This window comes from Cynoglossus semilaevis, chromosome 7 (genome assembly GCF_000523025.1).
Source record: "Cynoglossus semilaevis isolate Cse_v1.0 chromosome 7, Cse_v1.0, whole genome shotgun sequence".
NCBI classification, from domain to species: Eukaryota; Metazoa; Chordata; class Actinopteri; order Pleuronectiformes; family Cynoglossidae; genus Cynoglossus; species Cynoglossus semilaevis.
The window spans coordinates 12,633,854-12,647,659 of NC_024313.1; the positions used below are offsets into that span (position 1 = coordinate 12,633,854).

Genomic DNA, 13,806 nt, shown 5'->3' on the forward strand with positions numbered 1-13,806 from the left:
TTAAATACTGAGCTTTTCACACGTGTAAATAATCATGTGAAGGCAGTGCTCACTTCCTCAAAGACTTCGTCAAAAACCTTACGTTCTAAGACCAAAACTAAAGAGAAAAGTGAACAGGAAGTGATGTGGTGCTAAATGACATTTATTGACACATTAGTCAAGTTATAAAATCCAACCAACACTGACGTGTCGTAATCTGACAAGTCACTCATACTGACGTTTCGTAATCTGACAAGTCACTCATACTGACGTTTCGTAATCTGACAAGTCACTCATACTGACGTTTCGTAATCTGACAAGTCACACATACTGACGTGTCGTAATCTGACAAGTCACTCATACTGACGTTTCGTAATCTGACAAGTCACTCATACTGACGTTTCGTAATCTGACAAGTCACTCATACTGACGTTTCGTAATCTGACAAGTCACTCATACTGACGTTTCGTAATCTGACAAGTCACTCGTACTGACGCGTCGTAATCGGACAAGTCACTCGTACTGACGCGTCGTAATCGGACAAGTCACTCGTACTGACGCGTCGTAATCGGACAAGTCACTCGTACTGACGCGTCGTAATCGGACAAGTCACTCGTACTGACGCGTCGTAATCGGACAAGTCACTCGTACTGACGCGTCGTAATCGGACAAGTCACTCGTACTGACGCGTCGTAATCGGACAAGTCACTCGTACTGACGCGTCGTAATCGGACAAGTCACTCGTACTGACGCGTCGTAATCTGACAAGTCACTCGTACTGACGCGTCGTAATCGGACAAGTCACTCGTACTGACGCGTCGTAATCGGACAAGTCACTCGTACTGACGCGTCGTAATCGGACAAGTCACTCGTACTGACGCGTCGTAATCGGACAAGTCACTCGTACTGACGCGTCGTAATCTGACAAGTCACACATACTGACGTGTCGTAATCTGACAAGTCATATTTCAAAATGTTTACAAGATTTAGGTTAAAGAATATTTAATGACGATACAAAAAGTCTAATAAACCAAAAACGTCAGAACCCTCCTACAGCACCTGCACCCCCTGGTGGTGGTGTTTAAGACCGTGTTTTAGAGCACTCATCCAGACAGGTTTCACATCATTGCTGCAGTGATTACAGTGAGACGGTGTGTGTGTGTGTGTGTGTGTGTGTTTGTCCTCCGGTAACATAACCTGGGAGGAAACGTCTCCAGCAGCGGGGGCTGTTATTGCTTTCTCACCGCGCCTGTGAATCATCTGCCAATGGGAGTTGAGCTCCATTAGTCAAAGTGAAGTGTGAAGGAAGTGTTTCCAGAGGGGAGACGCAGCAGAAGGTCACGTGATCGTGTGGTCTGTGACGAATGACACACTGTCACTGTCAGTCTTCATGACTGTCATGGAGTCATTACACCAACAGCAGTGGTTAGGAACTTAATCCCGTCAGATTAGATTGATAATCCAGGGACAGCCCTAATATTTCTTCATTTTTGGCCTTCGGTTCCAAACCACTTTGGCCCAAACTCCTCGCCATCAGCGTGGAGACTCGAGATCAGGTGGCATGGTGGTTGATGCTGTTGCCTTACAGCAGGAACGTCAGCTGTTCTCGTGCTGGCAGTAACTGAGGGCAGTTCTGTACGGAGTTTGTACAGTATCCTGTGTAGTACCAGGTGTGTACATGACAACCAAATACTGCAGTACTTGGATACAGATGAAGTAACTTTGGTGTTTAACTTGAAGTTCTTTGTTGGTTCACAGCTCAGTTTGATCAGCAGGTGGCGATGATCAGACCCGTCCTGTATCAGTACCAGTCAAGTGGTCGTCTGAATCAGAACACACAGTCTTTTGTAGAGTTCAAAGCCTCACACACACACACACACACGCACACACACACACAGTCTTCCTCTTCCCCTCCCCCCTCTCTCTCTCCAGTACCCTGCCCCTCCCCTCCCCTCTCCCCCCCCCCCCTGCCTCATCCTCCTGCCCCATCCTCCTGCCCCCACCTCAGTGCAGTTGTTCACAGTCCTTAAAGGAGAAAATGACTGAATCAACATTTGAACCGACCTGTCAATCACACAGTCATGAAACAAACAAAAAATCAAACATCTCTGACCCTTTGACGCCCAACACCCCCAGCTGCCAATCTCACCCTCTGCTCCCCCTCCCCCCCCCCCCCCCTCCCCCCCCCCCCCCCTCCCCCCCTGCCCCATCCTCCTGCCCCCACCTCAGTGCAGTTGTTCACAGTCCTTAAAGGAGAAAATGACTGAATCAACATTTGAACCGACCTGTCAATCACACAGTCATGAAACAAACAAAAAATCAAACATCTCTGAACCTTTGACGACCAACATCTCCAGCTGCCAATCTCACCCTCTGCTCCCCCTCCCCCTCCTCCTCTTCCTCCTCCTCCTCCTCCTCTCCTGCTACATCCCAGCCCTGCTCCGTTGCCACAGCAACATGTTGGACTGCTGTGATCTGGAGCTGCTCTGTCTCCTCCAGATGGGCTGCCTTTTGTCCCTCCTCTGTGTGTGTGTGTGTGTGTGTGTGTGTCCGTGTGTCCATCTTCTCTGTCCTTCTTCCTCTTCCAAACAGCTGTTCAACTGGAGCCTGATTAGCCAATGATACGCCTTGTTTCCCAGATTAGCATTAAGAATGACAAACACGGCGAGTTAGCAGGATGTGAAAGCACAAACGCTGCAGCTCGTTTAACGATACGTCAGAACAGGGCTGTGAATGTGACCTCACACTTGACCTTTGACCAAAAACATGGAGGATTCTTTTAGTTTGTCCTATGTTAGTGTAAGAAGATATACGAGAAAAAAAAAAAACCAAAACAAAACCAAACCATCCAAACAGATGAAGCTAAACATGATGCTATCACAAAGTCAAACATGTAAATATGAAGGTTATATTTCTGTGGAGTTTTATATGTTAGAGAAGCAGAGATCTTTGAAATCATGTGTTTTTATTTATTAACAAACGTTTGATTTGACATTATTTACATCATGTCTTCAAATATAAGAAGGAAACGAAGAGTCACCGCTTGGTAATCATGACTCAGCATTTGATGGAGATAAAGGACCAGAAGGATCCTCAGCCTGTCACCTCCCCAACCCCCCCGACCCCCCCGCCTCCTTTCCTCCTCTTACTTCTTTACTTCCACACACACACACACACACACACCTGCTGGGTGACTTGCTGATCTCTGTCTTTCTGAACCAGGATTTCTTTGGTCCTTTTTTCTGCACGGTTTTGAGTTTGTGTTTGAGTTTGAGTTTGAGTGACTCCTGTCAGGTGTGAATCATTACACCGTTTTCTGGCACGTTTTCAAATCAACTCTTAAGCTTTTATTTTTAATATTGTGCCTGGTCATATAGCTGTCCCTGCCGTTTGCCTGTCAGTAATGATCGTCTTTTCAAAGGAAAAAAAAGAAACGTTTGCAGTGAATTTACTTCTGTCCGTGAGCCCACGCAGCCCAGGTCTTCAGTCTGTGATTGTTTAGAAGGAGGAACCGAGTCTGCAGCGAAACAAACGCCAGCTCCTCAGACGGCACTTCAAAAAAANCCGCCCCGCCCCCTCCTCTTCCTCAGGACATGTTTGCTCATCTGGGTGAGGATGGATGGGAAGTGACAGGAGCAGAATAGAGGGAGGGGGACTCTCTAGCCCACGGAGGAGGCACGACAGGAGGAGACGAAGGACTGCAGCTCAGACAGAGCTTAGAGCAGCCGAGCTCCGTGTGTCAGACGTTTGAATGTTGAAGGAAAAGAAACGACAAACGAATCTTTACCACAGCAGCCTCTGACGCTCACGGAAATATAACAGACACATGTCATTGGATCATTTGACTCAAAATGTCCGGTTCTCCTGCTTCAATCCAGCTGTAACTCCCGCCTGTTTCCATCTTGGTCGTACTCCAGTGTCCTTCACCTCTTTTCCAGAACGTTCTCCGTGTTTCTATTCTTCCTTCTCTCTGTGGAGCAGCAGACTCCCTGCAGCTCCTCTCCCATCCTCAACTGGTTCATGTATAAAACAGCGAGAAGCTGGTGTCCAATCAGGGGGGCGGGGCTCGGCTTCAGAGCTGCAGATGCTGTTTGACGTTTTCAGATTTATCCAAATATCTGGTACATGCAGATACAGTTACAGTGCGACAGAGACGTCACAGTACGTTCTGCTCATTCACAGCGTTAGAAGATTTCAATAAAAATATCTGAAGACAAATTCACAGCAGACGTTGGACAGAAGTCAAGGAGTGGTTTGGAATGAGCTAACGTTTGTGAACACATCATAGATGATGAAGGTAAAAGAATCCCTTCACCATGTTGGAGGAGGTCGCCCTCTGAACACCTGGTGCTCCGTACCAGGGGCAGCGATGCTGCTGGTACTTTGTAAAGATTTTCCATTTTCACGGCAGAGTGTGTTTGTCGAAGGTCAATCATGTCCTCGTTACTGCCATCAATGAAAAAGTCAGGAGGTTAAAAAAATCAGGAGCATGAAGTAAAAAAAGTACTGTGTGTTTTTATCATATTCTTAACCTCAGGGCCACATGGGGAAGGGGGGGGTTCAGTGGGGGGCGTTCACTCTAAAGTGAACTTGAGTGTGAACTTGAGTGTGAACTTGAGTGTGAACATGAGTGTGAACTTGAGTGTGAACTTGAGTGTGAACGGTTGTCCGTCTCTACATGAACCCTGAGTCTTTATTTGGGCTGTAAGAACATATCAGTGCGCTGAAGCCTGGTGATACTTCCGTCCCTGATACTGTGTCAATGTCCTCCATCACTCCGTCCTGTTTCTACTTCCTGTTCCCAACAGGACAGTTTTCCTGCTCGTTTTGGAGGAATCCACTTTGTGAACCAGCCCTGGTACATCCACGCCCTCTACACCGTCATCAGACCCTTCCTCAAAGACAAGACCAGGAAGAGGGTAAGTCAGTTACCGTAGCCATGGTAACCACCGCGGTCAGAGACATCAGAGGAGTCTGTTTACTTTGAAAGGATATGAGACTCCATTTTATAACAAAATCAACCAGTGAGGAACCACAGCCCAGGTCACCTGAGGTCCGTCTGAATTTCCCTCTTGTTCACTGAGCAGATCTTTATGCACGGCAACAACCTGAACAGCCTGCACCAGCTGATCCACCCCGAGATCCTGCCGTCGGAGCTCGGAGGAATGATGCCGCCGTACGACATGGGCACGTGGGCCAGGACGCTGCTGGACCACGCCTACGACGAGGAGACCGACTACTGTCCCGAGTCCTACACCCTGTCGGTCCAGGACCTGGAGAGAGACCTGGAGAAAAACCTGTCCCCCAAATCTATGAAGAGGTCAGTGAGAAGGAAGGAGAACACACAGACAGGGGGCAGTATTGCTGCATCATCCTGCTTATTTCATATTATTCCTGGTCACCACTCAGACTGCTGTGTGTGTGTGTGTGTGTGTGTGTGTGTGTGTGTGTGTGTGTGTGTGATTGTGTGTGTGTGTGTGCAGGTCTCAGTCGGTGGTGGAGCCTGGCGTCCTGAAACGACCGGACAAAGTCAAGAGTGAGGAGGACAACATGCAGCCGCTGCTGTCTCTGGACTAGATGTTCACCTCCAAGAACCAAACAGGAAGCAGTATTAACCACACACACACACACACACACACACACACCTGTGCACACACTGTAAGCCACACACACTTTTCCGCTGCTGCTGCTGCTGCTGCTGCTGCTGCTGCTGCTGCTGCTGCTGCTGCTGGTGGACTCTTCAACTGCAGCCCCTGTAAAGTGATGTAATGTGACAGAGAAATGGACCAATGAGACGAGAGGAGGACGCTCCCTTCAGACTGGGCGGTTCCTCACAGCTGTCAACAGTGTTCTCTCTCTCTCTCTCTCTCTCTCTCCATCCATATATATACATATATATAAACATATATATATGTATATATTTGGATCTATTTATTTATTGACTTTCCATTTCTGTCAAGTGCCAATTCCCAAAAAAAATTGAAAATGTCGTCTTTGGAGGAACCCAGCAGGGAATCATCAGTTGGTCCACAGTGACTGGGAAGGAACTCCTCAGTGGAACGACGACTGGTTATAGATAGACGTGGAAATCATCCTGGAGGTCATCCAGGAGGTCATCCTGGAGGTCATCCTGAGGTCATCCTGAGGTCATCCAGGAGGTCATCCTGGAGGTCATCCTGGAGGTCATCCTGAGGTCATCCTGAGGTCATCCAGGAGGTCATCCTGGAGGTCATCCTGAGGTCATCCTGGAGGTCATCCAGGAGGTCATCCTGGAGGTCATCCAGGAGGTCATCCTGGAGGTCATCCTGGAGGTCATCCTGCAGCTCAGAGGACTTGTTGTACAAATATGTGAAGAAACTGAGCAGTGTTTGAGCATGATGCTCAGGAGAATCAGCCGTTAGCACCACCTTCAGGACAGGACGGTCATTTACTGGGATAAGGAGGGGCATTTACGCTGACTGGTGACTTTGTACCTGAACTCCACCTTGGAAAGTACCCCCCTCCCCCGCCCCCAGTCGTTTATGGTTCCTAAAAATCTCTGCTTTTTCCGTCTTTTAGCTATCCTCTCTTGAACTTCCTCGTTTCTCCACACGAGGGCAGTATTTCTTCTTTCCTCGGAGCAAAAGCTTGAGAAGCTCCTGTGTCTTTTTAAACAACGACTGACGTCAAGGTCACGTATTTATTTGGCTGAAGATGACCAAAAGATATATTTTCAGACTCTGACCAAATAAAAATAGCTAAAGTTTTATTTTATAGAAGCAGCGACAAGGGCCAGCCTATCGCCTCCTGCTGGTAACTTTGTGAGAAAATTTGTTATATTTTTAGCAATAATATTGATCTGATTCTGAAGTATTTTTTCCTTTGGACTAGAGCTGTGTGTCAGGTTTATGTGAGGTTTGAAGACCAAGGTGTTGAAGGATTGTAGGTTTTTTAAGATCTTTTTCTGCATGTCCATTAAGAGTCAGCTGTAAAATATTTGGTGTCACACACCCCAGAATGTTGTAGATTAATTTTTGCATATTTTTCATTTACATTGTATTTTCATTTGAGACGAACATCCAGGTGTTTAACATGTAATCCAAAGTAAGGGCCGCACCACCACGCCTCACCATCACTGGAAACCGACGGGACATTTAACACACATCTGAGATTGGTGGCAGAATTTGAAGCAGTTATGATTTTTATGCCTTCATATTTTTTTACAGAAAATGCCATCGATTGTAAATAAGAAAGGGACGACGACATTTGTTTGTAATTGTTTTGAAGCCTGAGGTCAGGGTCATTGGAAAACCAGACTATGGCCACACCGTGGGAAAATGCAGGATTGACGACCATGGCTGCGTGCATTTGTTGAGTGGATGGCAGCTGTTTCAGGTGCATTGTTGATTGTAACCACTAGAGGCACTGTGGAGCAGTGTGTTCCACCGAATGAGTCAGTGTTAATCTGGTTGATTTCTGTTTTCGTCAGCAGTCGTTCAGTCTGACCCACAGAATGACACAAAGTTTGACTCCTGGATCAGAGCTGAAGGAATGGAAGGATTGATTTGTTTTACTGTGGTGCAAAACCAAACACAGAATGTAAGTTTTATCCACGACAGCCTTGACATCTGTAATGTCACTGCATTTATATGATCACATGTAAACACACCAGGTCCACAGACACCAGACCCACAGACACCAGGTCCAAACCTTTAGTATTTATTCAACCCTAGACAGTATTGTAATAAAACAGTGAGCTGAAACTGTGGTAGTTTGTTAATGATGCCACGTGGTGGCAGTGTTTAGCACACGGGCCTTAAGACCTTTTCTACAGAGTTTGTTTTCCATGTTCTCACTGAGCTTCTTCTCCTGGAGGGTTTCCAGTTTCTTCCTCTACAAAACTTTTTGACTTTTTTCTGGATTACGGTGGGTAGAGTGGTTAGTGCTGTTGCCTTACGGTAGACGGTCCCAACGTACTGTGTGTGCATTTGCATGTTGTCCCGTGTCCTCCACCTGTACATCCATTCACCCCTTGTCCTTTCCCGTCCCTGCTCCTCTTTCCATCACTTTTTTTTCCGTGTCTCGACACAGTTCTCAGTCAACGGTCCACAAACGTTTATGCTGCAAAGTGTAAAATTCAAGACAACTGAATGTGAGCGACGTGGACGAGGTGGTGGTGGTGAGCTGGTGAGGCTGAGCAGACTGTGAGTGGATGAGAGCAGACAGCTGCAGTGTTGGAGCGTCACACCAACACACTGACATGTCACAACAGCTGCAGGGTCTCCTCCACCACAGCACCCCCCTCAGCTCAGAGAGAGTGCTTCACTTTGATGCTGATGCTCACAGTAGGGCTTCAGTCAGAGGGAGGCCAGAACAACGCTGATTAATCATAATAATAATAATAATAATAAAAACAACATAACTTTGCAGTCACCATTTTTATTCAATACCATGTTTTAGGGTAAATTCCTTCGTACTCTACCTTTAAACAGCTTCACGTCATGAAAAGATCAGTTTTGTATTTTCAGCTCCTTCAATTTTTTACCAACTCCTAATTATTTATTTGCTCCTAAGTCACAGTAAAATGAAATGTTTTGGCTTGAAAACTTTTTGTTGACATTTTTTTGTATTTATTTCTTTGTTGTTGATTTTACAACAATTTTATATAGTTGTAAAAAAATGAACAGGGTAAAAATGTATTTTCATCTTAAATCAGCTGCTGGTTTTTCCCTCATTTCTCCTCCATCTCCTTCTCCTCCTCAGTGACTGTCATAACTGGACTAGACCACACCTCCTCAGTGCTCACTGACTTTGACCAATGTCTGATTAGTTTCAGCCAAAGCCAGTGGTTTGATGTGAGCGCTCATTGTTTCTAATGATCACTGTCACTGTCTGTGCTTCAAAGGTGTCAACACTGAATTCAAATGTTTTTATTTGTTTGTTTTTTTAATTCCTGCAAATGAATGCATAACTTTCAGTTGTGGTATTTAAAAACAGTATAAATATAAATATATCTATTTATGGATTTCCACCTCACTGTTCTTTGATTGTATAGTGTGTGTACAGCAGCTGTGACCAGGTCAGAGGTCACGGCAGAAAAGTGTTCAGTTAGCAGCTGTTTTTGAAAACCTGTGTAAATGTCTTCTGACGAGAGTTGTGTTGAAAACACGTCATGTAAAAATGGTCAGAAATAAAAACAAAAACAAACAAACACGTAGATTCACCTCTGCTCACACCGTCTCCTGCGTGTGTGTTTTTGGACTGCCAACGTACAGTTAATAGGTTTGGTTACTTTCTAGAAAATGAGGCTTGTTTTTCCGTTGCTAATCTTTGACTAAACTTTACTCTTTCTTCACTTTTCTTTGGGGATGTTCTGGCCTTTTTGAGCTTTGAGCTCTTTTTTAGTCATTTTTAGACTTATTAAGCTAACTTATATGACATGATCATTTCCATAACATTTAAAATATTTAACTTTGATCCATTTGTAGCCTTCTGCTACCCTTTAGCTTTTCTTCTTTCATATTAAGATATTCTTTGGTCCATTTTCAGCTAATACAAGTAAGTTATTATTAATGTTATATTCCAAAGGTTTGATGTTATCATCTGTTTTTTTCCAATTAATTGTCTGTTATTGTAGATATAAATATATTTCAATAAAAATGATTTAAACTTAATTAATTTTCTAAATTTCAGCCTTAGGCTAAGCTTGTCAAGGCCCCTGCCTTTAACCAAGTCTGAATTGAATATTTATTGTACAAATTTAAAAAATATTTGTTAGACTGCATTTGGTGTTTTCTGAGCTAATAATTAAGTTTTACTGTAGTTTTATTCTGGTAAAACTACATTTACGGTTGATTTGACCACCTCTGTCTCCTGCGCTGCCTCTTCTTGGACCTCTTTCTGAACAGGCACATTATCGTCTCCCCTTCAACCGTCATGTTGGGGAACTAACGTCGACACTGCCCTCTAGTGAATGTACTGCTTAACAACATTGCCGAACATGAAGTACAGATGTGGACAGTGACGTTGGAAACGGACTAAAACTATGATAATGAACGAGACTGGATGAAACACGATGTTTTAAATATGACAGGGAAGTCACCCGTTTATAAACAAGAAGAAGAAAACGGATGTAAGAACTTCTAACGAGGTAGGAACCAAGCTCCACTGTGACGTTGTGTTATTTAATTGAACAAACCGCGGCACCTGTGTTAAAACAAAATGGCTGCTCGGTGTTATTCCCAGTTATTCCCCTTCAAACTCAAACTTTTTTCACTGAGGAATTTTTAAAATGTAAAAGCTTTAAGTTAGCTGTTTTAAAAAGCTATTTGGGCAAAAAAAGTTTTGTATTTTAACTCTCTCTTTAACTCTAACATATTTGGTTTCTTTTATCAAACGTTGGACCTAAAATAAAGAGTTCCTCAGTGAAATTAGGTGTAGTTTGAAAAATGAAGGTTTTTATATCTATATTTGTTTGTGTTATTAATTTCGTGGCCTAAATATTTGACGAATAGACTGTAATGATAATAGAAATAAATAATATAAATAGTTCAGGACAGAACAGGAGAAATGAAAAATAAATAAGGCATAAATCGACAAACAAACACTGGAAGTACAAAATGTAGTATTTTAATTTTAAGGTAAATGAATATGAACAAAATAAAAACAAAGATGTTTTTTATAATTATCTTCAAACATTTATTGAATTCCTAACTCAACGTTTCACAGCTCCGTGACTCAGGCGGATGAAAAACCCTCGGCTTTATTTTACATGCGGCTGACACACACTTTACACTGTTTCTTCACCACCTGTGTTGGAACAACGATCAAACACACACACGAAAATGTCTTTTTTTTCTGGCATCACGGTGAATTCACGTGAGTTTTGTTTTTGTCTTTTTAATGTTAAACACAGTAAAGAAGCTACAACTATTTTATACACAGTGGACTGACTGTGTCTGTGTGCAGTTACACAGAGGGCCTTTAAAAAGGCCGCCATGCACATCGACCAGGTTTGTCATCCTACATCGGCATCATTGTCATCATCATCATCATCATCATCATTGTCATCATCGTATTATCAAATCGTCCTCATTCTTTAATTCCACACTGTCGATAAAAGTCAATGCCGTAATTTGTGATTATGACAAAAAACGACGACTGGTTTACGTTGACCTTCAGTAAATTGATTGGTCATTAACCTCTAAAAAAAAAAATGATTCAACCTTTTTTTTCTTAGTAGTTTATGACTACTAATAATGTCTTAGATAAATCTCTGATTTACACACATTTGGTTTACAAACCACAAAATAAGGGGCGTGGTCAGAGAACTGCACGTTTAGGTTCAAGTCAATGGTCAAGTCAATGGATTCAACAGTAAAACAAAACCACACTGTGTTCTTGTGTCACATTCAAGTCAGTGCAAGCGCAACTGCAGCAGAACGGTTCAGTTACTGTCCCTGGTCTGGTGCAGCGCCCCCTGCTGGAAATTGGCCACAGCAAGAAAAAGTGAGTTGTTTTTTTTCAGTTTCAAATAGATGGACTCTCTGTGCTTAGTCTTTTAATTGTCTTTCTACAAAATCTGACATGTACCTTTTACACGTGTTGCCTAGCAACAAACACAACAGCAGTAAAGTGTGAAAGGTTTTCTTGTCATTCATGTGTGAATATTGTCATCATATACATGATGTATGTGATGTATGTGGTAAGATTGATAATTCGTTTGACACTAAATCGTCAGCTCAGCGCGTGTTTGGTGGGCGCTAGGCTAACTCTGCTAACATCAGAAACCAACACAACTGGTTACCATCAAGTCAGTGACTGACAGACTTGTGTCAGCCAATCATCAGCTCTGTTTACTACAGTACTGTATAAACTGTATGAAGGAGGAACTCCATCATCACCTCCTCAATCACCACCATGTTCGTTATTGTCTAAGACAAACCTTTTATACTCTGTACCACCATGATGACCAACAGTAGAATAGTTAGCTTCCACCACACAGGAGAGATGTTGATACATGTTTATAATTATGTTTAAATGTTGTATTAATTCTACATGGTACGTTTCAGATTTCAGATTTAATTCAATTAAAAATGTAAATGTGAAAATATGAAATTTCCCCGCGTGCCACTAGAGAGCGCTCACGTACCACTGGTGATACGCGTACCACAGTTTGAGAACCACTGGTCTAAGAAACTGATGGCAGCTTGGAAATGAAATCTGAACTTAACACTGCCCCCTAGTGGGTGAACTGCATAATGGGCAGCAGCATTTGAAACAGGATCAACCTGGAGCTGAATCAGGATGGGAGCTCAGTGGGAAAACTCTGCAGGTTCATATTAGGGTCTTGTTCAGTAAGACAATGGCAGCCAAACAGAAAGAAAAGAACAAAATGGTTGGTAATGTTCAGCAGTTTCAGTAGCAACAACAACAACAAAGCAGCGAGACACGGTCGAGGTAACCACAAATTATTAAGTCATTAAAAAACCAAGCCTGACAGGAAAAAAAAGACATTCATCTACTGCAGCAGACATCACATTGTCTCATGACTTGGTCACAATAAAAATGTCCTGCACAGATTCCCTGTCCCTGAACACAACACGTAGAGTCTGGATCTCAGTATGACATCATCGTCTGACCTTTGACCAATAAGAACGCAGGTAAAAAAAATGGATCCAACAGTCGTCCTGCTAATACACGGAGGGAACGGATGGACGTCCACACTCGGAGACAAAGAGGCTGCTGGGATTTACTGTGGGAGCTCCTGGGATTTGACCTTTTGACCTTAGCAGGTCAAACAAGTGTCAACAATTAATCTATTGGATCAGACATTGTTTAAGTCCTGTCGGGTTTAAACAATGGTCATACAAATTTGTCACATTTAATTCCTCAGAAAAAAATAGCAAATATTTCTACTGTGTTGTGATAAAAAATATAGAAAAAGTAAGAAAACAAATCTAGGTTCCTTGGCCTTGACATGTAGCCCAGGGTGGAATAGGCCAGATTCATATGGTTAACGGATGTCCGTTAAACATGGTGGGATAGTTTGACAGGGTCCCATATGGAACCTGTGTCAAACATAATCAAATGTTGGACCAAAGTTTATTTAAAAGGATCAGAACGTGGTGAAAAACCAGGAGCTCGACCACAAAAGACAGAAGAAAAAAAAAATCATGTTGAACTGGACGAAAACATCTCAGTCTGTGCAGAGGTCCCTATGAAGTTTCAGGGCTTCACATGTTGAGTACGTCTCCCCCTGCTGGCCCAGCAGTGCACTACCATCAGATGTACTGGCGTTGGAGGTGAGCGGTGAGGTTTTCTTCCTGTTATTGTCCCGGAGTCCTGGCTGCTCGCTGCTGCTCCAACATGGACTTGATGGCGGGGGACATCATGGTGGGGGACATCATAGCGGGGGACATGGCTGGTGTGAAAGGTCTCAGAGGATACTGGGTGTTTTTCCCAGGGACATAAACACACTGGAAGTATCTCTGGCCTGTGGTAACAGGATAGTGACAAATAGTTTTCCTCAGTGCAGTATTTCACACAATGACTTTTTAAATTTAATACATTTTGTTGGACGACTGAATCAATTACTGCTGTTAAGACCTGGTTCTGAACCCTGTCACCTGGTCCACTGTAGACTGGATACACTGTACCAGGACTGTTGTAGCTAACGTTAGCTCTGGTGTCTGTACCAGGACTGTTGTAGCTAACGTTAGCTCTGGTGTCTGTACCAGGACTGTTGTAGCTAACGTTAGCTCTGGTGTCTGTACCAGGACTGTTGTAGCTAACGTTAGCTCTGGTGTCTGTACCAGGACTGTCGTAGCTAACGTTAGCTCTGGTGTC

At 43.6% G+C, this 13,806-nt stretch overlaps 2 protein-coding genes across 5 annotated transcripts in view; one reads left to right on the plus strand and one right to left on the minus strand.

Moving 5' to 3' along the window:
* The window catches only part of clvs2 (clavesin 2), a 31,798-nt gene extending 22,629 nt beyond the window's left edge, over positions 1–9,169 (plus strand). The window contains exons 3-7 of one of the 2 annotated variants that reach the window (XM_025056782.1): positions 4,788–4,898; positions 5,067–5,299; positions 5,463–6,079; positions 6,184–7,353; positions 7,451–9,169. In XM_025056782.1, coding sequence (XP_024912550.1) covers positions 4,788–4,898; positions 5,067–5,299; positions 5,463–5,556 — 438 coding nt within the window. In that variant the 3' untranslated portion in view covers positions 5,557–6,079; positions 6,184–7,353; positions 7,451–9,169. Of the gene's footprint in view, positions 1–4,787; positions 4,899–5,066; positions 5,300–5,462; positions 6,080–6,183 lie in introns of both variants that reach the window. The other variant, XM_025056781.1, reaches the window with a different exon arrangement.
* Positions 9,170–10,572: 1,403 nt separating this feature from the next.
* LOC103381281 (triadin-like) overlaps positions 10,573–13,806 on the minus strand; it is a 6,405-nt gene continuing 3,171 nt past the window's right edge. For all 3 annotated transcript variants that reach the window (XM_008313556.3, XM_025056807.1, XM_008313555.3), the window contains one exon: positions 10,573–13,453. In XM_008313556.3, the coding sequence (XP_008311778.1) occupies positions 13,287–13,453 (167 nt within the window). In that variant the 3' untranslated portion in view covers positions 10,573–13,286. The remainder of the gene's footprint in view (positions 13,454–13,806) is intronic.